Genomic DNA, 25,776 nt, shown 5'->3' with positions numbered 1-25,776 from the left:
ACGGGGCATCGACCATATTTGTCAATCCTTTCCATGAAGAAATTTTTCCCTATATTTAATCTAAACCTCCTGTGGTGCAACTTGAGGCCATTTCCTCTTTTTCTACTGCTTGTTACTTGGGAGAAGAAAGCCACCCCCATCTCACTAGAACCTCCACAGAGAGCTCAAACATGAGTAAAATTGTGGGAACCACTGTGGAGAAAAAAAATCAAGAAGTCATGTAGAATAACAAAATGGCATTAACATTTTGTCCATAATACCTACCAGTTAAGGAAAATACTAGCTATTATTCAGCTAAATAAATATCTAACCAACCTTAGTTTTTTACCAAGAAACATTAAACAATCCCTATTCAAAATTAAGAAAAAAGAAAACAGATACAGAAAAAGCACTGATAGTTACTAACTGTACATAATTTCCAGTACTTTTCCAGTCCAAGGCTTTTTAATAGGTAACGGGCTTTGTTCCCTAGTTTGCATTTAAGATTAATTCACAGTGAGAGCTTTAAGTCACTTCAAATACTCTGTAGCAGCAAATTTCAAGATTTGTATTGAGTTCTTTGTAAAAACAAAGGATTCCACTCACAGAGGAATTTAAAACACCGTGGCATTATCAATTGTGGACACAATTAAAATAGTCATTAGGACAAAGCAGCATAATATTCTTCTAAAAGCAAAAAGGTGAGGCCTGCATTTGCTCAGCTTTTAAAAATCAAACAAAATCAGTAGTGTTCTGCCTGCCAGATCATTATTTATATGTATGCAGCTTGCACCCCTTTTATTTCCAATTTAACATGAATCCCACAAGTGTTTCGTTCTAGAATGAGCTCATGGAGTTACGGCATATTAAGGTAGAATTTTAAGTACTTGAATAAATTTGCATAAACAAATATTTGTACATGGCATATAACTAACTCAGAATTGTATGCAACATACACTGAAAATCTTTACATGTTCTTACTTGTGATTTAACATGGAAACCCCTTTTGTTTCCAAACACAGCAGAGATTTGTCAACCAAGGATACATGAAAGAAGCTTGACATTTTAAACAATGCCTTTTAAAAATTATCAGACTGTAAACTAGCAACTGAACAGTTTTACAAGGTTGGAACACCTTTCCTCATGCTAATGCAACTACAATAGCTGAATGACATTTTTTTACTCTTGCCAAAATAACATAACTATTGCCCAAAATAAAATGCTTCACCCTCCACAATACACAAAACAAACAAACAAAAAAAGCTACAAAGTAGCAAAGAGCAGAAGAGCCAGAATCCTTGAACCTCCCCTAACTGAGATATTACTGCTGAACATCTGTAATGCCAGGAATAAAACTTCATCAGACAGACAATCTAAAAGACAAAGTAGTGATTATTCCATGTCTTGTTATAAAACGTGCTCATTACATAGCTACAAGTCAATGTACCTTTAAATTGGAGGATTTTCACCTAAAAAAAGAAGCAGACAGAAAGATATTCCAACTAAAATAATCCACTGAGAGTCAGGTGGATGTGGATCCAAACTACTTTTAGGTAAAAAAACCTTATATTGATATTAATTGATTTTCTGTGTTCTGAAACAAGATGTTAAAAATCTTACAGGGCATAGGATAGACCAATTTCTAAAAATTAGAAAATACAGATAGAAGATTAGTAGACTGGGCAGGGGGGGAGTTGTTGCACATTTTCAAAGTTCAAAGATGAGTGAAAAACCAAGTAATTGTGGCCAGTAATTAACTCAACATCCTCAGCAGAGTGAACATGGTAAGGAAGGCCCTTTGTTGAAATCTGTACATTGGGAACAATTTCATATGCAAGTCAAGATTTATTTAAATAAAATCAATGATGACTGATCTACATTTGTCTGCTCAGCTACAAATAATTCCACACCCCACCACCCCCCCTCAGCCATTATTCTTCTCCTACCTTCAAAATTCCCAGCAAACAGATAAATCCATGTAATGGCTGGGACAAAAAGGATGGTCAGAGAGGCAGCCAGGAATTTCCGTCGCCCTCTGCAGATTCCCAGCATTCTCCCAGGAGTGCAGAATCCCAACCCAATGCTGTTCCTATGTCGGAAGCAAATAGTCCACAGCCTCCCACATATTACTCCCTGAAAAGGAAAGGAAAAAATATTTCAACAGCTTATCACTCTACATAAAGTTATAGACTATGCCAGTGTTCCCAAAGAGTTAAAAGAACAGGGATAAAAAAGGGCTGCTGCAATTGCAAAGTGGTACCCATTTCAAAATTATCCATGATTACTTAATAATAAAATAAGTTTTAGAAGTCAAATTAAGACAGTAAGTCAATAAAGCACATGATATCACCTAAATACACACTAAGCTCCATTTTGCTAAGAGATGTCAGCTTTATTTACATTTTTTCCTCATTTTACTCTACAGGAACTCTGAGATCTGTGATGCCCATGTGTGCTGGGGTCCCATGGCAGATAAGAGAAAGCCACCCACATTCCTTCACCTGCTCCCAAAGAGCAGAAGTCACATCACTGAATCAGTGATCCATCTGCAATTGGTCATGAACTCAAGAGAGTGAACCAAAAAAAGGAAGCCTGAAGTTTGGGGGTAGAGAGATGTTACTGAAATTACCCACTTTGCACACCAAAAAGTAGTGCTGATGAGCTGCTATGTAAACAGGGGAGAAGAGGAAGTGCAAAATGGGCAAGAAAATCCATATTCACACAGGGATATCAGGGGCTTTAGACTGAATGCCATGAGAAAAACTGATTCTGCTGAATAACACAGTTTTTATTAGGAAAAAAATAATTCTGATCCTAATTTGAAATAATTGTTCTGCATTTCAGAGAGGCCAAGAAAAAATATATGATGATTTTTATTCACAGGAAAATGAATATTCCCACACCAGTGCAGGCATGCAGAGCATAAAAACAATGTTTCATATTGATAGCAGGTTTTTTTGACAGGGAAGGGAAGACTAGTAGCAGACAAGTTAAAAAAGGAAAGAGAAGTATTTAGTCCATGCAAATCTACTTCAGGTTTTGTGTGAAAGGGCTTAGGTTTTTCAATTCTAAGAATAGAAGTGGTCTACAAGAATGGTAGGGAAAGAAAGAGACTCTGGTAGTACAAGGTGTTTAATAACAGTGCCCTTTGACTCATGCTTAAAACAGCACTAGAGCTGATACAAGCAATGTATCATTTCTACAGTGACACGTTAACAATGGCTGTCGTGTGTCTTGAGAGTGTCTTAGCTCTACAACTCCATATATATTGCAGCAAAAATCAATTCTGAAATTAAATTACAGCAAAAATGAGAATGTAGACAAGAGAAATAGGTTCAGACAAAACATCTCTGGTTCTGGAGATACCTGGCTGCAGTAATCAGGCAAACTTACAGCTGTTCCTTGAGCATTCAATAGAGCCCACTTTACTACACTACAGTTTAAGAGCCATGATAGTACTCTGACCTTGGAACTGATAAAATGGACTATAATTTGTCCAGAGGCAGCACAAAAAGCATTCCATTGTGTCAGCTTTTCAAGGCAATGAATGCCTCACCACAGAGATTTTGCACAAAATATGTGGGCAGACTTAATATTACAACTGTGGTATTAGAGTCACTCTGTGTTAGAGAGACACACATTTGGTAGATAAATTGTGGAGAACTCTTATCTTTATTCACAGTATTTGGATAATGATTACATTTCATTTCTTTTCCTTATACCACATAGCTTGTACAACTCTGAAGAGAGTCCTTTACATGCCTACTTGAAGAACACTGATAATTTCCCAGGCTTCTACATTTATAATCATGTATATTACAAAATACACAAAATCACTTATTTTAAGTAGGAATTCTTTTTTTCCCTTAAATGTACTGGCATGCAACATTGACATCAGTCTGTGCATAGAAAAATAAACCTCTGAAAATGTAAATTCCCAAGCATAGTCATTGGCAAATAGCCACATCTTGCACTGAAACATGCACTGGCTGGATACTGCTCCTATCAATGACACCTGTAAAAATTACAGGTAACAAACTAAAAGTCAACACCACAGTTTCTGAAACCACACTGTTACAAGTGCGCTGATACAAATTTCCAGGGCAATGATATACACACTGTGAGTTATAGTGCTGCTAGTGGATTAATTCCTCCTGGGGTGGCATATTTAAGAAATAATTCAATTTTTCCTATATATTCTTTTAAATATCCAGGTTGATATGGAGGATGGAATCCAGCTTTTCTGCCCTACAAATGTAAAGCTCTAACAAATCAAAAGACATAATGCACAACACTGAACTCCAAGTTCAGCTGCAAAGGAAAGACAGGAATGTGGCAAGTTCAGTTTCCTACAAATTGTCATCGTTCAGACAAAACAGCCAAATAATTTTCACATTCATGCCTATTATCTAATTAGAAAAACATTTGGAAAATCCTAAACAGACAAGTCAGCTTGTGATGAATCACCCTAGAAAATGTTAAGATACTTCTTTTAATAGTGCTTTAAAAGAGACATAAGCTACTTTAAATTATGCTTCTACTATCTCCCCACCTTCCCAAAGTTGTGAATAGCTTCCCTTGGGTCTTAAATATTCATTTTTACTGTATAAATCACAGCCCCTGCTGAGTAATTTTTTCCAAAGTAGATGATGCATCATGTGCAACCCTTACACAAGCAATTACATAAAAGGTCCATGAATGGTAATGAAGATCCTTGGCTTACAGGAAGAGATTTGGACTCATTCATGTATTCACTATTGGCTTTACTCAGAAACAATGTTACCTAAAACAATGTTACACTGTCAAATAAATTTAAAGAAGACATTGGAGCTCTTTTGACTTGATTTTCCTTTCAACAGGTGCCAGATTGATATCCACCACGGAAGCAAAGGGATTGACAACACTGGCTGGACCAAACACTGAGCATAAAACACAGTTGCACATTTCTGCCACACAAGCCTGCAAATACCTTTCAGAATTCTCCTACAGTTTCCACTACTCTCAGCAGGACTGCCCCAGTCCTACTGAATCAGACTGTAACCTGCCTAAAAGCTCTTAGAAAGCAGTTTCATGGTACGAGCTAAAACTGAAGCTACTTCAGACGTGACATGGCTAGGCATATTCATCTTTTCAGTAAAATGGTTCACTTCATTTACACAAAGCCATGCAGTGCTCCTCCTCACAGTTTTCAGTCTCAACAGCTGTGCTAACTAAACACCTGTACTCAGAAATAAACAGCATGAAATATATCAGAAATGGTAAAACAAAGGATGAAGGAATAACCCAGCCAATTTAACCACAGCATTCAGGTGTGGTATTCCGATCAAAAAACAGCCAGTGGATGCTCCTTGCCTGTTGCCCAATGTTAACATTTTCAGATCTGAGCCACAAAGAGTATCTGCAACTTTATCGATCTTTATTGGGTTTATCTCAAAGCAAGGGAGACCAAAATTAGAGTGAAAGGGAGCATTTGTGTTTGCAGTTTCAAACTCAGCTACACCCCTCCAGACACAATCAGATTTTCTGCTTGTGCATAAGATACTAAAAAGCGCATGCATTGCAGGATATTGTTCTACCTTCCTCTTTAATTGGGCTCCAGGAGCGTCATATAATTGTATTTTAGAACAATGATTCAGTAAATAATACCAAAAAAAGCTAGCTACGTGGACATCATATGCATTATGCTTTGCTATCAGTGTGTCAGGTGCTCTACACTTCTAGGACACACCAGTTCAGGATTTATAAAACCTACGGCACAGGAACAGCTCCACAGACTGTACTGTGACCTCGGGCCAGCTCACCCCTCCCAGACTGCTGCTAACCAAAAGGCTTGGACAATACCAGTGTGCAGGGTCACAGTGGGAATCAAAATAATTTGGGGCTCTCATTACTAAGACTTACTCATGACTTACTCACCTGACCAGAATGACCCTTCTTACCTTCACATATAGTCAAGCACTTCCATTAACTACGCCAACTTAACAGAGTGGTTCCTTTGTTTTAAATTGTGGATTATCTCCTCAGCTAAGCATGAAGCAGCTCTCAACCAGTATGAACAGCAAATATATTAAAGTATGTAACACAACACTAATCACACTGGTATTCAGTTTCTATATATCCATTTTTTAATTACGGCATGAGAACTTGACTATGCTACACATTCAGCAGGAGTTCCGGGAAACAACGGAAGTAATTATGAAAACAAAAATCAAACACAATTAACTAGATTTAACTGTTCTACTATAAAAAGCTTTTCTAACTGCTTAAAACATTTCCTTGCATTTGTTACAGTTAATCTTTTCCCAGTAATCTTCCATTTGTTTTCAGAGCCACTGGAAATAAATATATATAGTTAAAGCTGTTTACACAGCAACCCTGTGCCTTGGCTTTGTTGTGTTTTTTAAATTAATGTTATCTAATTCTTTTTGCTCTTGCAGTCTCTCTGCTCTCTTTCTGCACACTAGCAGTCACAAGAGTCAATGAACAATTTCTGCTGCAAAGCTTTTCCCTTGGCTCTGTATCAATGTAGCATTCATCCCTTACAGGAGATTTTTCAGATTTTTGTCAAAAATATAAATAATACAAAGTAAAAAAGCAGTATCTCATGCAGTATCTTTCTGGGCTTTTTTAAAATGTTGATAATGAGGGTTTATAATGAGTTTACTTGTTGACAGTCAGATTTTATCTTGCAGCTTTGCAGTCTTCCCGTTACAGTTGTCATGTGACATTGTAATATCAAAGAAAAGTTTGGTACCATAAAGGCAGGGTGTTGAGTAAACACAAGATTAGGAAACACAATATGGAAAAAAAGAACTTATAAATCTTTATTTAATAAAACATTTCTCTGTCAATTTTCATGGTCTAAACCCAGACAGCAAGTAAGTACAACACAGCCACTCACTCCCCACACATCCTTCCAGAGGGATGGGGAGGAGAATCAGGAAAGGGGAAGACTCATGAGTTGAGACAAGAACAACTTAATAATTCAAATGAGGTAAAACATTATTATTATCACCATAATTATTATTACAACAACAGTAACCATAATGAAAAGGAGACAGAGAGAGGAATAAAACCCCAGAAAATGCAAGTGACATCCAATAGTGTTGCTGACTGCCTGCTGACCAGTGCCCAGCCTGTTGCCCAGCAGCAGTCAGCCCCTCCCAGATATCTCTCCCATTTTGTATACTGGGCATGCTGTCATATGTTATGGAATATCTCTGGCCTTTGGGCCAGCTGCCCTGGCCATGCTCCCTCCTGGTGTCTTGTGCAGCTTCTCATTGGCAGAGCATGGGAAACTGAAAAATTATTTTATTTGAATAAGTATGACTTAGCAACAACCAAAATATCAGGATGTTATCGACATTATTCTCATATCCAAAACACAGCACTGTTCCAGCTACTAAGGAAAAAATTAACTATATTCCAGTCAAAACCAGGATAATTAATGTATTCCACTTCTCAAGGTTTTAGAACAGAAACAGCATTTTAAAAGAAAATGCCATCTCTTCTCTCATCAAAATCTTCTTCTTCCACTCAGAAGAAATTAATACAGAAACAAATCTAAGGCCCCTTTTGTTCCCACACTCCAAATTTCCTTGGCATTGGAGAACTCCAAAATCAGACTCCTTAATCCTACAGTGCCATGACTTTAAAGAAGGATTAGGAATACACTCAAACTCAGCATTGACCTCCAAGTTCTGTGAAGCCACTTTAAAGTAAAAGATTACAGCAGAGTTTCCAAATGCTACCAAATGCACTCTTTCTCAACTAGTTACAAGGAAGCAGTCCTATCTATAAGAGAGAAAATAGCCAGTAAGTTGACAGCACAAATGAGTTCTGCCTTGGAACTGTGCTAACTGCTCCGAGGGCACACAGGATTGACATCTTTTATATCTTCACTCAGTACGTGCTGTGGCTTAAGGAAAATTCTATTAGTGCCCTGTTAATCAACGTTTTCTAGAAGATTCCAGCTGTAAGCAATACTACCACAGGAATGGAATCTCTCTTGACAGTAGTCACAGACACAGAGAAGCAAATAAATAGTATGCTTTCATATTTTTCTGCTTTCATTTCCATGTACTCCTTTACATACATACATACATATATATGTTTATATATACACTTCTAATGGTATTCTTTTTTCCTTTCAAGCCGATACTTTCATTCAAAAGAATTAAAGCCTGCAACTTCCAAAATTATTATTAAGGAATAAGACAATCTAAGACCAACAGGACAAGAATCTTTTCCTAAGCCTCCACTAAAATGTCTGTTAATATGAGGGGGGGAAAAAATGCAATCAGTTGAGAAAAGAGAGAAGCAACAAAATACAATAATGACTGAAAGACTTATCTTGCCTGTAACATTTCACCTGCAACCAAAGAATTATACTTACTTTTAAAGCAGCTACTGACCTTTTTCTCAAGGAGTTCTCCAAACCCCATCTTTACTCCCCTTTCTCAGCTATATGGGCATACAGCATCAGTATTTCCTAACTCCCCAACTTATCTAAGGACTCAGCACAATTCAAAGAAAGTGAAACAGCCTGGCTTGGTTTGCGTATGGCAGAATTCTAACAAGACCCTATGTTCACATACTAAGAGTACCTTAGAATTTGAGATCCCAATGCCACTGAATTATGAACATACTGGGGACCATGACCAGCCATCAGTATCACATACCTGTGATACAGGATCTTTCAGAAGAAAAGCATCTCTCCTTCAGAATCACAGTCTACAGTCAGGATACAGCATTATTACACATATGAATTTCAGACTTGTTAAAAGGACATCACTTTCCAAATCCAAGCATCTCCATCTAAAGCAGTGGCAGAAGGTAATTAAAAAAAAAAAAAGGTAACATGCTAACCTCAAAGAAAACATCAGCTTGTTGGTGCATCACTGCTCTGCCAACCCCTACATCAGAGCTTCCTTCTACTTCAAAATCAAAGAGAGACAAGCCATGGATTTTGTCCATTCACCTTGTGCACATACAGCCACATAGAAAATAAAATGTTCTTTAAAATAGGAGTAGGGCACTATGTGCATCATATATAGCCCTTCTCTGAAACGTTTATGCTAATACTTTGCTTCTCAGCTGAAGTTCTTGGTTACTTGTTCAAAAGCAGCGTTTACCTCCATTAGAATCCACTACATATAAAGCTGCTCTAACAAGGAAATTAATTAAAGATTCATTAGAAAGTTTTGCTCAGGAGAGAACAATTGCTTCTTGAACTGTTCTTCCCTGACAAAAAAAATCCATCTCTCTATGAAGCAAAGTACTACTATAAAAAATTCTAAAAAGCATGACAAAAACCCCTCTAACTTTTATTTTACTGCATAGATCTCAAACTACAAGTTCATTTCACATGAGAATTTATAACATGCTTACATATTCACAGCATGTTTACAGCTGCTACTTACTTGGCAGATGGAAATAAAAGCTGACATCATACTTATAAATTGATCTTTATTAAATAGTTGTATTAAATTAGGCGAATTACAATTTTTTGAAAATAAAGAAATAGAGAAATGGGCCCAGTTGGCTCTCCTCAATCCTGACTATAAGAAGGAAGGTGCTGAGGAGTGTATAGATCCCATAGGTCAAAATTCAATTGTGCAGCTGGTACTAAGTGACAGGAGACACCTGGCTGCAGCAATCAGGTAATGGATGAATACAGGTGTTTTAACAAGGACTAGCCAAGAAAACCAGAAGGAGAATTGTTGTGTACTTGAGAACAGCTGAAATACCTGAAGCTCTCCTTGAGATCATCCCACTCTACTCAGCAGTGGTGAGAAACACCTGGAATGCTGTGTCCAGGTCTGTGCTCCGCAGTGACACAGCCAGAAAGGCCACAGAGCCTCCATCCTTGGAGACATTCAAAACCCAACTGGCCTCCAGCAACCTCCTTTAGAGCTGAGCTTGCTTTAAGCAAGGTGTTGAACTAGGCAACCCCCAGAGGTCCCTTCCAAATGCAACTCTATAATTCCCAATGCCACAATTTTGTACCTAGTCATAAAACAAATAGTGGCCATTTAATGTAAATCCTCAAAATTCAAACTAACAGTTATTCTGCTATGCATGAATGAACATGCACATAAACAATTATTTTGAAACACACAGAGAATCCCAGGTTAAACTTTTAACTAGTATAAAACAATATCGTTTTAGTAAGATCAATTCAATTCTCATCAATTCACAAAACTTATCGACTAAGTCTCTCAAACTTGCTGAGAAGTTGCATTTTTTACATAAGCAACAATGTTTTCATCTCATTACTATTGCCTAAATATTACCAAACCCATACATATTTTTATCATATTTATAGAAAAATAAAACAATTGCTGAAATGAAAATTCCAAGAACTGCTAGTAATTTCCTATTTGAATAATCAAGAATCGGCAACTAGGTAATGAAGTGTAGTGTATGGAAATATGTGACCATAACCAAAAGCAGAAGACAAATCTTTTGCTACAACCACAGTGCTGCTTTACCAAGCACACTATACATTCTCAATAGCCATTTGATGCTATTATAGAACATCAGATAGCACCAAGATTTGTGAGCAACTTTTTGTTGTAAGTTTCCTGCTGAAACTCCTGTGTTTCAAGGTCTAATGTTTACTTCTTAAGTATTATACAATCCAAGTGGGCTGTATAAGGACTATCTATTCCTGTAGGCTTTCTGAAGGCTGAGTGGGTTCTCTACAAATTAATGTGAAAAGTGCTTACACACCACACTCCATTTTACCTGAGAGAAAAGCAAAGCTCTTGAAGAATAATTTGGTGTCAGACACTTTTTTAAGTAGGCATGGCAGCTGTGGATTTAGGTTATTTCACATAGGACATGTTCTTGAACGCTGGAACATGGCTTGATAAACTGGAAATTATAAACACAGATTTCTCATGGCTTATTATTCAGTATTACACACATTAATGTGGGTATCAGACAATGGCACACGAGTTTTAATTACAAAAGGACTATGAAAGGTGTTATCAAACTAAACAAAGCTGTAGAAACCAGCCTCGAGGAGATGCTGGCAAAACCACTTTCTAAAGAATCCAAATTTTCCATGTGTTAGCATTTCAATAGAATCATAGAAAAGTTCAGGTTGGAAGGGACCTCTAGAGGTCATTTAGTCCAAACCTTTACAAAGCAGGTTGAATAATGCTCCTTCAAACCAATGTATCATTTGCAGAGCTCTTTACTCTTCATTTAAAAACTGCTGTCTGAAGGAGGGTGCTTTGCCTGAAGAAAAAGGGCAGTGGGCTCTGTGCTCCTATGTTCTCTCCATTTCCCGAAATTGCAATGATTTTCACTAAACATTTCATTACATCTCTGTGTGGAAACTTCACTGTTTGTAATTTCTACTGATCTCATTACCATCACCATTGTTTTCGGAAGTTCCTGTAATTCTGCAATTAGATGAAGGTACAGAAATAATAAATATAAAATATTTAGTAAGTCTCTAATAAAGAAAATTAATACAGTGAAAAGAATTACCTTATTCAAATGCACATAATTAACAACCCCACTTTAAATCTGATTATAATTCATAATTTTCAGGGCAAAGGGGAGGTTGCCAGACCTTTTCTAATGAAAGGAAAGGAGGATAATGATGATGTTGGGGATCATGAAAGGATGTAGAGGAATGTAAAGGCATGGCTATGTTATATAAAACAAAAGCTTGCTTTGCACTGGCTGGTGGAGATAAGGAGAGAGAGAAGATGAATACCTCTTATTCCCTCTCCTAACTGCTTCTATATTCTAATATCTTTTAAGAAAATTTGACTCTTTCTGTGTCTGGCAATCATTAATAAGAGCAGAAGTCAAGCTACCCTCCAGGACTTCAATAGCAAGTCTCATGAGAGCAGGACAAAGACTGGGTAAGAGTCTCAGAGAAGAATTTAGGTGAAAGAGATCCTTACTCTCAAGTCTGAGATTGCTCTCAACTGGATGAAAGTATTTCACCCAAGTGAAAAATCAAGCAGAAATGACTGAAAGTTTTATCATGAATATTCACACCTGAAAAGGAAATTCTGAAAGACTCTTCAGCTTTCCATACTGAAGTTTGATTCCTGGAACATTCCACATATTAGAACTTTATAGTTTAAAACCAAGAAATCCTTAAAAATATGTCTTTATACAAAAAAACTTAAGAACACACATATAGTTATATAACCTAAACTGATACCAAAGCCAAAACAATATATTTGAAACACATTTTTTAAGAAGTTAGTCTAAGCAATGGAGCTGCAGTTAAAATAATCCCATGTGTACCAATATTTTAATAACTTTGCTCCCCTGCTTGTTCCAGATCTGTGATTTGCTAGGGCTCTCCACGTATCTTAGCTTCTGGGCTTCCTTTCAGGGTGAGACAGGTAGGTTCTTCTGATACAGAAGTAGGGGAATTTTTGAACAAGATTTCCCACAGGGGCTATTCCCTACAGACAGCATAGATGAGATTGCTCCCTGTGCACTGTAACACTCTCCCAGTACTGCCACAGCAGGTTTATTGCCTTCAGGCCATCATACAGTGCCTCAAGAAACACAACACACTCTCCTCTGCATCATGACATGACTTGGGTGAACTGTGGCAGTTTTTGTGCATCATACAAAGAAATAAAAATAGGGCTCTCTTGGGATCCAAGCAGAGGATGTTACACAACACAGATGCAGCCAGTCTGTTCCACAGGGGCCAGGCCCTTCCCACCTCTTGGCCTGAAGACCAGGACATCCTCTGGAGGCAATGCCTTTGCAGTACACCTCTCATGGTTATAATGTCAGTTTTGTTACCTACAGATGGTCTACTCTGTTCCTGTGTATCACAAGCATCACACTATCTGTTATCATAACCCTATGGGACACAGGGACACAATATTTTGAATCTATGGGCCACGTAAACTGCAGATTAAACAGCAGATAAAATGACCATAAACTAAACGAGGTCAATTCAGTTAGAACTGTACAGAGACTGGGATGACTGACCCAAGGCCAATGCTTCACCATCAAGATGAGCTATACCTCAATATGCACTGCAACAGAGAGCAGTAACCACTATAGATCACTGACTGCACTTTCAGCAGAGGCGCTTTCTCACTTGCTCATGGGAACCTGTCAGTGAGACAGCATGAAAATATAATGGCTGGGAAAACAATTCTAGCACACTTCTAAAAATAAAACTTTTAAAAACTTTTTTTGTTGCTAGGAGATGCAAAAATATAGGACATAACAATGCAGTTATTAGAAGGGCAAGAAAAGTAGTCCAGAGTTTTATTATTATTTGCTATTGTGATTCAGACAGACAGGTTAATTTTGACAACAAATTACATAATATTGTTTTTCCGAAATTCACCCACAGCTACGAGGACATGACACAGTTTGGCAGGACAAGTTTTGTTTATTGCCAAGCTTTTATTAACTACTTCTTCAATTGATAACAAAGATTTTTTTAAAAAGACTGAAAAGTGCTTGGATGCCTTTGGTTTTTTGGCTGCTGTGGATGAGACTTATGGATATATAAAATACATGCAGTGATTATGTTTTTATTGCAGAGCTGAAAGAGAAGGTAAATCCTTTATTTCTAATTTAACAATGAAACTGCATTGAGAATATTTGAAAATTTAGAGAATATGCACAAATTAAACAGTCCAGATTTTTAAAAGATGTCATCATTTGCAGAACACAATACTAATGTTAACTTTGGGACACACAAGTTAATAGAAAACTAGAGTATTTTTGTCACCACCAATTCCTGGGAAAGTATAAGCTGCACATATTTTACAGGTAACTTACATGGTCTTGGATGTACTGAAGTTAAACTTTCAATTATTTCTCCTTATTTCTCACAAAATATTCAAAATTTTAAGACTCATTTTGTGTGCTTTGTTTTATGGAAATGTCAAGCTATACCTTGTGGTGACTACATTTTTTATATCGTGCTACTAAAGACACTTAAAACGTATTCAGTTATTAGAAGGTGCTCTGGTACATAAAGTTAAGCCCAAATGTATGCTTTGAGTGCGTTAAGAATGAGAAGGCTGGAAATTTCAACAGTAAGGCTGCTGAAATACCTCTTCTATAACATGTTAAAAATGCCCCATATAGTCTTCAGATGTTTTCTGGCATTTAGACATAATTTTGTAGTTAAAGGGTAAATTATGTTTTGAGTGGTTGATTCTTTGGCCACAACCCTTTCAGGGTGAGACAGGTAGGTTCAAACAAAAACAAAAAAACAAAAAACAAAAAACAAAAAAAAAAAAACAAAAAAAAACCTGTAAAAGCAGGGGGGAAAAAAAGTGAAAAATGCTTGTGCCAATAATATGCATTACCTTCAAAACGCATACCCATTGGTTTTGTGTTTCAATGGCATCAAGCAAAATTATCTACATTTGATTCAATTTCCCTAAAAGGAAATATTCTTTTAAAATGAAAATACATTTATTCCTTTCAGGAATAAATAAGTTTCAACTTGATTAAACACTGATATGGATGTTCACTGTTTGTATTTTGTAAAGTTTACATACTCTCTTATAGAATGTTTCATATTTGAAATCTTGTGAGATACATTAGTTTCTAGCTCACATACAGCAGTTGGAAGAATGCAATACTTTTTTAAACAGACTTTGAGAGATTAAAGAAACCAGTTAATATTTATTGATACAGCTGACCTTAAAATTACAGCATCTCTACAGCCAAAGATCTTTACAAACTGATTTTGAAACAAAGACGGTGAAATATACTGAAAGCAACAACAATCACCATTTTAAATAAGAAAATGAAGTTGTAAGATAATTGGATAGCAGGGTTAAAGACTACAGTGAAAAATACAGCTGAAGAAAATGGTGTTGCTGTAAAATGTCCCTTAAACTAAGGTATTATATCTTCTTTCTGCCCAAGTGGCCATTTCAACAACATGCATTAGCAGCCTGACAGCCTTGGGTGTCTCAGAACTGAAGAGAGTTCCCACCAGCTGAGGAAGGGAAGAAGGGGCTGTTCTTCTCATTTTCTTAAACAGCACCTTCATAGAAAGCTTTGAAAGCTTGTATCTGAAATCGTATTTGTAACTATAAAAACATGAACTTTTCCTTTTTTACTAAGTATGAATGCTGAAATTTTATTAGAACTTCAAGAACTGATCTTGAAATAAAATGTCACCTCCTCATGGCTTCCGAGAAAATCACAGGGGTTAGCACCACTGTTGGAGGCAGTAGTGGAAATGCACAGATCTGTGGGATGCGAGCACCAACCATTATTTGATACTGATCTCATTTCAGGCTCTTATGCAGCTTTGGAATTTCTGAGTCTGATTCAGGCAGAATATGTCTGCTGTATTTAACTGACTTCCAAACACACATGCTGTGATGACTAAATGCTTATAAACTCTAATAAACAGATGCTTGGAGTAGTTTGTAACCAACCAAGGTAGAGGTTCTTGAACATTTTAATTATTGAGAAGACCTTACCAATTATACACCTACAGATAAGAATCCATGTTAAGACGTTTACAGGTGAATACTACAGACTAGTTCTATGAAGTAAAGCAAAGTTGTAAAGGTTGACTCATGTCTTCTTGGTGTCTAAAAACACTTTGGAAGAAGCAACATTGAATGTGCCATACAACTTGAGATATTTTTTTTTGTCATCTTCAAAGCTATATTCCATGATATGATCAAACACTATGTGTCATTCTTCTAATACTTAAAGTGATGCTAGCAAATAACTACATGAAAGAATTTGGGGGGAAAACTGCCTTTTGAACAGAAACAAACACAGGGGCTTATCAGCTGGAAAACTATGAAACACTACAACAGTTCTTTGGGAGAATATTTTACTACTTTTAATACTAAAATACTTTAGTAGTATAAACAGAAATTTTTTAGCTGTTCTCATCCCTCCTTTGAAGGTCTCAAATTTTTTAGCATTTCCAACATTCCTGTAACATATCCTGATATAAAGGTTCCCAGATCTTTAAATTAAATGTCATAATAATTAAGTATCTTTGGGCTTCCTTGGCTCTTTAAAGTAAAAAAGTTTAGGAATTTAAGGAAAATTCATTACCCATCAAGTCAATGGTAAAGTTAAGAAAAGAAGCCAAAGAGCCCAACTGCAGTGAAAATCTAATCTAAGCAATACCTAAATCCTCATTAATATTTTACCACAGTAGCTCAATAATATTGTCTAAGTGCCACTAACAAAGATTAATGAATCAGATCTACACATTTTTTGTAATTTTTAGGGGTTTTTTCTTATAACATGCTGGATTTTCTGTGTCGGTTTTATTGCCATCTGTGAGGTTAAGCAATATTGGATAAGAACATCCAAAATTGTTTTGCTACATGAGTAATATAAATGACTCGAAGGTATAAAAATTCTAAAGTTTATGGGGAAAAAAGTTCAATCTGCATGCTAATAGCAGTAATACTATCAATTGAAACCCTACAGCTACCATGACATATGTCTCACAAATTCAACCTCTATTCCTTTTGGTGAATCAATGTGGAAAAATACAGGGAAGCAGGCAGTTTCAGTAACAACTGAGAAATAATTCAGTAAGTGATTTTACATCAGCATTTTAATTCAGAGGAGGAACACTTTCATCCCTTTTGACACAATCTCCCCAAGCATTCCTGAGCTACATGACTGAGGAGTCTGAGGGGGGACAAATTGGATACCTTTAGGATGGAAAAAAAACCAAAAGATACATTCCAGAGGGTATGCTAAAGGATGCTCAGCTGCTGGGACAAGACTGTAACTAGACTACTGTAAAAACCTTGAATGAATGCAGCCTGTGTATCTGGTCCTCAGCACTGAGTATTTCATTCTACACATCCACTCCTGCTGGGCCTCAGTAATTGTTAACATGGAAAAAGCTGTACCACATCAAGCTGCAGAAAATGCTGAAGCCACACCAAATACCAGGTAAAGTGGAAAAGAACAGTTTCATATAGCTGTATTAATGAGGAACAAGTCACAGGCTGTGGAGCTGTCAGAAAAACCAACACCTGTGATCAAATGCAAGTTTTTTCTTCATCTAAAAATTAGGCTATAAAAGAATTCCCTTTTTTATCATCCCAGTCATAACCTGTCTTGTGCTGAAACAGAACAGCTCAGCTAATTAGATACTTGATAAAGGTAGCTTATTTGGGGCATTTTCCTGCGTTTGCATTTACAGCAGGCAAAGGAGGCAAATTACTTACTTAGCATCAACACTTTTTCCCCTTCAAATCTAAAATTCGAGACCAGTTAATTCCTCAAAGGCAGCAACGAACTAGACACATTCAAACTCCCAATACTTCAAAGAAACTTTTTCACTGAGACATACAGAAATTACTCAGGCCTGCTGTTGCCGTCCTAAACGCTTCCAAGCAAACAACCGAGTTCCAGGCAGGAGGGTGACACACCGAAATCACACACCCCGATGCTGCCGCCCCAGAGGTTTTTCGGCGTGTGAGCGAGATGCAGCGGCGGGCGCGGGTTGGGAGCCGGCGGGCAGCAGGTGGCGCGGCGCACGGCACCGGCAGGGCCACCCGAAATCACACACCCCGATGCTGCCGCCCCAGAGGTTTTTCGGCGTGTGAGCGAGCTGCAGCGGAGGGCGCGGGTTGGGAAGCGGCGGGCAGCAGGTGGCGCGGCGCCCGGCACCAGCAGGGCCGACAGCAGCGACAGCAGCGACAGCAGCGACAGCAGCGACAGCAGCGACAGCAGCGACAGCGCATCCCCGCCGGCGGCAGGCGCTCCGAGGCAATGGCAGCATTTGCCAGCTGAGGAAAACGCACAGCAGCCAGGCAGTGGGGAAAAAAAAAAATCTCCCACCGAAGGCTAGAAGCGAGTGGCTGGCTTACCCACGTAGTGCAAATAACAGTAATGCTGTGCAAACAGAAATTTAGTTACAGTCAAAATGGAAAAATTTTTACATTTTTCCTCTTCCCAGCGCAGAAACTCCTTCTCGTGCGACTATGCCTACAGAGCTTACCATAGGAGGATCATATCCAATAAGTGATGTGCAAACAGAGCAAGTTCTTGTCCCTACAGACCTTCAGTCCAAAAGTACCCACACAGAAAATACCCTGTTCTTCTACAGTGCAGGATAACAAGGCAGACTGAGGTGCCTTTTCTGTTATCAGACTAAGCCTGAAACGTGACCTTAAAAATGGATTGCAAAGATGAAGTTCACCACCACAACGGCAAATTATTCCTCTTTAAAAGCATTATTACCACTGAGCCATGCATGCCCTTTTCCATTTCACCACCTAAGAGAACCTACCAGCTCAGACTCTCTCACTCATCAAGTTCTTAAGCAACACAGTTGGATATTACACACAGTCTAAAATTAATAATTAAGAAAACATCTCAATTCTCCTTTGGGGCTTTTTGCACCTAATATTTTTTTAAGAGATTGTCATTTGGGGATGAATTTTTTTTAGGAAGTTCAGTGTCACACCTAAACAGTCACTAGTTTTTTTCCCTCAAACACTTTAAAACAAAAGAAATTCTAAGGATTTTTTCCAGAAATCTATTTTGCAGTCCTATAACTTTGCATGTGCCCAGTATTTAGTGTTGAATTACAGCTCTGGGAAATAAATGAAACATCATTTACAAAATAAATGGCATTTTTCACAGTACTTTATAAAAGTATTGAGGGATAAATTCCATTTTTAACAAACAGGTCAGAGCTGATCTCACACAGAAAACTTCAACACAATCCTTAAAAAAGAAAAAACAACAACAACAAAAAAGACAGAAAACACTTGCAAAACAGCTCTGTGTGATGCTACTCAGAAAGCAAAGAAAGTATGTTCTTCCTGTGCTGGGGGACAGACAGGGCTCAGGGCCACCTGTTAGACACCGTCTAGCTTTTCCTGTCCATCCCTACTCAGTGTTACCTAAGAACCCAATGCAGGTCTAGATTTTGCCTGCCTACTCATAACCTTTCCATTGACAATGCACATTCTTATTGTATTTAAAAATTGGTATTACAATAATCATCCTGCTCTTTCATTCCAAGCTTACATGGGGTGTTTTAATTTAACACTGGGCACCTTGTGCACGTGAACAGGAACACAAGCAGGTTTCTCATGTTACGTACATGAAGAATTTAGAGAACTAAACTGAAACTATTTGGGTTTACATTTCTTCTTTACATCAAAGACATGGAAGTGGATGTTCCTTTTCATGAGTTATGGGGCTGATTTTCACAATCTAGACTTTAGGAAAACACACACAAATTCCCTTGTTTAGTTAATTATCATGGTTTTAGGGCACACCACTAGAGCTATAACATGGGACTGTGGTCATGGGAAAAAGTGGTCTCATAGGGGAGCTATGCACAATAATAAACATTTGAGCTATTATCACTTTTCCTGAGACAGCATTTGACTTTGCTCTGCCAAGAATCAGAAAAAGGGAGGTTACAGCCTGAATAGGTGTTTGAAAAATAAAACACTAGAAAAAGCTTAGCACCAGATTTCAATATCCAAATAGGATGATGGCAAAAGCAAAAAGGACACTAATGAAGCTGATAGGAATGACCTTACAAGCTGCTGCCAAGTAAAAAAAAATTCTGTAATGCCCATACATTGTCAACAATCATTGCTTCCCTTCATACCTGGCAACTGCAAAACAGAGACCCCTCCTTCCACACACACTTGGTTCATATTTTTCCCACACTCACACTTAAGTCTGACACTACATTTATTAGTTTAGACCTCCCTAATTCTCACATTTAGACAGCATGAAAATCTTATCGGAACCTGTGGGAGCATCATTATCCTCCAAATTCTTCACAGATGAAAAGCAGTGGCTGAGAGATACCCTACTGCTTTTTAGGAAGGCAGCAGAAAAATAAAAATGCAAAATAAAGAAATAGAAGATGGAAGCCTAGATCCAAATAATGGACGACAGACTATTAGTTATTTATTGACAACAATCTTCTCATTAACCTTTATCAAATCTCTAAAAGACAATACCTTAAAAAAGGCCCATTGACTTTTTTTGTCACGCCTTAGCTTTGCAGAAACAGAAGGTAACAATCATAGTTTAGGAAAAAATGAACTATTTTTACAAAGGCTTTTTTGGGGATCTGGAAGCTAATACTGTAGGAAGTCCAAAATTAAATATTTATTTTTATAAAGATACTCTGCCATTGTGGGAAGTCTACCTTTTAATAAATCCACTTTTGTAAAGACCAAACAAGATACGAGCGCACAGAATACAGGATATCCACATCTAGGCTCCCTTTTCCAAAAAAGGTTGGAGCAAATGACCTTTTAAGCCCTTCCTAACCTGGGCTCTTCTCATATTTTATGGCAAAAATGCTCATTTTGTATTAAAGGTCACAAGTTCTAGATTTAGAGACTTTTGCAGAAGTTATATGCACTCAAAATAAGGCCTTACAAAGCCTCAAATTCAGAAGTAAAATTAATACAGATAGAATTAGCAACTAGCTTCAAATAAGTAGGTTTTAAGAAGTTATGACCTACATTATAATGCAAAAATAGGCTCCAGAATGGAAAGGTCGAGTCACCCCTCCTCTTGCTAAAAAGAAGACAGGGCTTGTAGAAGCATTAAAAATATCTTATACCATTTTATTTTAATTTTAGTGGGTTTTTTACACATCACTTTGAATCATCTTCATATTGTTTGGCAAATACCAAGATTTTGGAAAGGAAATGAAAGACCTTTTCTCCATCTGAGCTCAAATAAAAGCAAGGTTACTTCATCACTCACTAGCTGTAATCTTAGCCCTGGAAAAGCAAGAGCTAATCATAATATACAAGAGTCTGTAAAAAGGAAAAACACATAATCTGCTATCACTCATATATATTAGCAAGAACCAAAAATCTTCTATAAAAGATTAGCTGTTATTGCAGAATAGGTATTCTGACTCACGTTTCTATCACTGATAATGACTCTTAGGAAAATAAATAAACATTTTCCAACCTCTTCACAGAAGCATTTCTCCCATATAACACATTATCTCTTCTGGTTATTATGTATGTAATATATGCACACTCTTCGTCGCTTTCAGATCATTTATTTACAATATAAGTTAATTAAGTCAGTATCTTTTTTCTTAGTCCAGGATACTTTCATAAGTAGCATAAAAGTCTCATTTTTCAGGCAAAGATTTCAATTAATAAAGAACTAGAAATAGCACAGAAAGCCAATCATATCCTGGGCAGGATGAGGGAAGTGCCCAGCACAGGAAGGACATTGACCTGGAGTGAGTCCATCCATGAATGATGATTCATGATGGAACATGAGGGTTGGAACACCTCTCCTACATGGAAAGGCTGAGACAATTTGGTTTGTTCCGCCTGGAGAAGGCCTCAGGGTGACCCAATAGGAGCCTTTTGGTACCTGAAGGGAGCCTACAAGAAAGATGGAAAGGGATTTTTTAAAAGGACATGAGGTGACAAGACAAGCGGGAATGGCTTCAAACTGAGAGCGGCTTTAAATGAAAAATTAGGAAGAAACTCTTTATTGTGAGGGTGCTGAGACTGGAACCAGTTGCCCAGAAATGTTGTGGGAGCTTCATCCAAGGAACTGTTCACAGCCAGGTTGGACAGGGCTCTGAGCAACCTGGTCTAGTGAAAGATGTCCCTGCTCATGGCTGTGAGAGAATAAAACAGAGGATATACCCACAGCTTTTAGAATGTATCTCCTCCTTCCCAGAGCTAAAGAGATCAAAGGGATTACACAACTCACTTGCACTATAGCAAAGGATGTTTTTTTATCCCATCAATCAATTTAATATGGAGAGAGCAGGACTATGAAAAAGAATCTGAATGAAGTATGAATGGAAATGCATGTGTTGTGAAAGGACCAAAAGAAACATTCAATGAATCAGAAGATATCACATGTTGATGGGTACCCCAAAAACACCAGTTATCAACTGCACTTCCATACGCAGTTTCTCAAGAGGTCTGGTTTTAGAAAACAAAGGACAAAATTAAATCATTACGAGAAGGTGACAGGAAGAACAGGATTAGAGCTTTAAACCACCGAGACAAGGACACTACGGAAATCAGCAGCATTGCCTACTGACTTACAGTGATGCTCCAGAATGAAAGGGCTAAGATTGCAATCAACTGTCAACTCCTAAAGAGTACAAAAGGTACAGGCAAAAAATCCCCATGTAATCACAAATCATGACGAAAAATGCAGAAGATATGATGAGAACTTAATAGCCAGCATCATCCATCCTTCCTTCCTTGTATGTAATCCCAGCCCCATCACCTGATCACACATCATGGTGCTTCTGAATATGTGATAAGAAAGTGAAATGAGTGAAAAGTTAATTATGAAAAGGAAAAATGTGTTTTGTTGAAGTAAAATTGCCTTTCCCTTCTGCAGGCCTTCCCCAATATATTTTGTCACACTAGTTGCTAAACCTATGATCACTTGTGCTCCCAAGCCAGAGGAGTGAAAAAAGTCATAGCATGCCTTGTTCACAGCAGGAAACTTGGTACTTGCTGCAGAAGCCAACATGCTTGTGGGGATGCTGAATCATAGGATCTCATTCACAAACGCATGTTTACTGCATAGTCTCCTGTGAAAACATATGCCACACAATCAAATAACTACCCCTAAGCATCTTACATGCTGGGATTTTAATAATTAGGGAAATCTCTTCATAAACAGGAAAACGAGCTATGTGTCACTCAAGTATAAATACCCTTGTCATGCAAGTCTTTTCTTGCTTGCTCATAAAATGAATGACCAGGAAAGGATACAGTAACTAAATGTTGTACAGTCAATAAAAGCCAGTAATAGCTACTGTTATTACTTGTACTAATGCAGTAATTAATTCCTTTTTCTCACGCGTGGCAGCTTCCTCTAATGGAGCTCCATCCATGAATATCAAAACCAGGCAGAGTCCTTCCTCCAGCAGCAGCAGGCCAAGATCTGTGATGTGTGCAGATCCAAGTCCTGCCCCTGCTGTCACTGTGAAATTCCATACGGCCATAGAAAAGACAGAATGACAACCACGAAGCAGCTACACATTTGTTACAGTTCAGACACTGGTTAACAGTGATCCAAGAAACATCTTTGCTCCCCCTTCCATTCCACAAATGGAACCATGCTTACAGGTATGGCATCACATATACAATCAATTATATTATTTAACTTCTTCCAGCTGTAAGCACCTACAGCAAATGAATGGATTCCCCATTGCATTTGATGGAGCAGTAACAACTTTTAAGCAAACAACAGCATGGTCCACAAAACCCTTAAAAGCTGAAAGGCAAAACAAAGGGAGTCAACTTCCTCACAAAGCTCCAGTATGCAAAATTGTGGAAGCATTGGTAAGTAAAGCATGTTACTACAAAAGTAGCCTTATATACTGTAAACACTCGTGTGGTTAGTGCTTTAACAACATGCACATTAAGTATTACTGTTTGAAGTTTTAACTCAAAAAATTACAGCTCCACTACTCTGCCTCTTTAAAATAAGGTTTTTTCCTTTTCAACATAGGATAAGGCAACATTTTATTAACATGCAAGTGTTGAAAATAATGAGCCCACACAGTCATAGTTCACAACACAGATAGACATTTTTAATTTATTTAAACAAAGCAAAAAGAAGCTGGACGGGGAAAAGAAGAGCCTTAAGAGAAAAGAAGCAGACTATGTTTGCTCTAATGGGAGGTAAAGAAAGAACAAAGGAACTTCTGACCTCAGGCACAGCCAAAAATAAAAGGAGTAATGTGGCTTCTTTCCTCACACAATTGCTGACTCTGTATTCGCTTATTCCCATTACATACCATTCAGATATGCAAAGGAGCTGGTAATTTCTTCAGGGGAAGATTTCTGCCATGTTATTTATTAGCTAGGAAATAATTCCTGACACATGCTGAATTTTTGACAGACTTGCTCAGTTTTGACTCAGCCTTTTGATAATTATACAGCAGCAGTGCCTATGAATAAAAGTAATTTCTCTTTGCTTCTTATGCTGTGATTATTCCAGAGTTCTCCTGATAACACTTATTGAGTCATTTCAAATACTATACATTTTTTAAAACTTCTACCTATTTATATTACTTGTAGGTTTAAGCCTGTTTGTTTTGTCTTTGTCTCAAATAACGGTTAGATTTTTAACATCCCTAAAAAATGTCTGTGCAGTGATAAAAGGTATTGCACAGACCCTCTGTAAGCAGGAATTGTATGTATTTCTTCAAGTGTTATACCTCAACTGGCATACCTCTGTTGAACCTTCAATATTGTCTACCACTTCATTCCATAATAGAGATACACAGTTCCTAAGGTGGCAAAGCTTTTTGAATCATTGCTTTTGAGAATCTAATTTAAGACATCCTAGTGGGAGGTCCCACTTTCATAAAGTAGATTCAATATTCCATGAAAATCAGGCTCCTTTTAGTTAAGCTCACACGCCTGACAGGCTAAAAATAAGTGCAAGAAAATCAGAGTTTTCTGCAGAGGAAAACTCTTGCATCACTGCTAACAGAAGAAAACTGGCCCCTGAAACAAGTTATGCCATCAAGCCTCAACTGTGGTCATGAAATGTTGAGCCTAAGCCCTATCCATGGTAACTCTGAGTTTGTACATCATGTACCTTCTTTGCCCTCTGCATACTTCCTTTTGAACCAAAATTTAATTTATTGGAAACCTTCATACATCTAAGTATTAAAACACAACAGAATACACAACAGCAGATTGCAAGTTTCTTTACAAAGCATCACTGAGAAATCAGCATGAAAACTCAAAGGAACATTAGGTACTCTAGTGAGCAGTTAGGTAATTGAAAGGTTAGAAAGCAACTGAAAAAGCTGCAGCCATCTGGTCATTTGCTTGAGAACAACTTTATCCACAACCTTCACCCCCCACCTCAAATTCAAATATAATTTGACATAATCAAACATTTTCAAAGTCTCCTAGCTACTGTGGTGCAAAGAAGGGGAAGGTGAAAAAGCAATAAAGGAAAATGCAGCAGGAACTGAAGAGGAGCAGGACATTGAGAAGCTTGCTGGATAGATGCTCTAGCCCTTTGTCAGGACTTCCACTCAAGTACAAAGACTGAGGGATCAGGACACTCTAGGCACAACACACAAGCACTGCAGCCAGCCAGAGCATTGACAGAGCAACAGTCAGTCTCCATGATCTCCCAGCAAATGAGAGATTGTTATCAAAGGCAGCTCAGATTTCTAGGAACAGAGAAGCACTGAGACACCAGAGCCATAAGGATCCCATTCTAGCTGCCTTTACGGCAACAGCCATATCCACACTGCACACTGGAAGAATACACTGCAACAGACCATGATATTTGTTACTCTTATACACTGGGCTAAAGCATTAACTATTCCTCCTATCATTGGTGAAACCTTTGCAACACTGGCAAGCAGAAGACTTCTTTAATGTTACAGAAATTATAGAACAGTACCTCCCAGTGTTCAGCCATCAACATATAGCTTCTCCATTTCTTATTCAAACTTCAGCTCTTTCCAGCCTAAGCAAAGAAAGAAATATATTCTTCCACAGTGCTCACGGTGATGCTCAGCATTTGTAGGATGCTGACACAAGACTGTAACAATCTCTAAGGGCAAATAAACTCATGTTATGTTGGTAGCAGGAGTCTTAACATTAAATTGCAGAAATTCACACCTAATACCATCAATTGCATTTCTACACTATGGGGTTCAGTGGCAAGATGTGTATTTTTAGAAAGCTAGCTGCATCATGGACATCAGAGCAGTCCCAGCTAGTACCACAGAATTCCAGACAGTTATTTTCAGTTCATTCCAAGTATCGTTCTAAGTGATGGGAAGAGAAAGGTGTG

General features: G+C 37.8%; 1 protein-coding gene across 2 annotated transcripts in view; it reads right to left on the bottom strand.

Annotated features, from left to right (window-relative positions):
• Positions 1–25,776, bottom strand: part of LARGE1 (LARGE xylosyl- and glucuronyltransferase 1) — a 280,581-nt gene that overhangs the window by 195,776 nt on the left and 59,029 nt on the right. For both annotated transcript variants that reach the window (XM_039725272.1, XM_039725273.1), the window contains one exon: positions 1,926–2,112. In XM_039725272.1, the coding sequence (XP_039581206.1) occupies positions 1,926–2,031 (106 nt within the window). In that variant the 5' untranslated portion in view covers positions 2,032–2,112. The remainder of the gene's footprint in view (positions 1–1,925; positions 2,113–25,776) is intronic.

This window comes from Passer montanus, unplaced genomic scaffold (assembly GCF_014805655.1).
Source record: "Passer montanus isolate IOZ18808 unplaced genomic scaffold, ASM1480565v1 scaffold55, whole genome shotgun sequence".
NCBI lineage: Eukaryota > Metazoa > Chordata > Aves > Passeriformes > Passeridae > Passer > Passer montanus.
The sequence above is the reverse complement of the archived record's forward strand: the minus strand, read 5'-3'. Positions and strand labels throughout refer to the sequence as shown.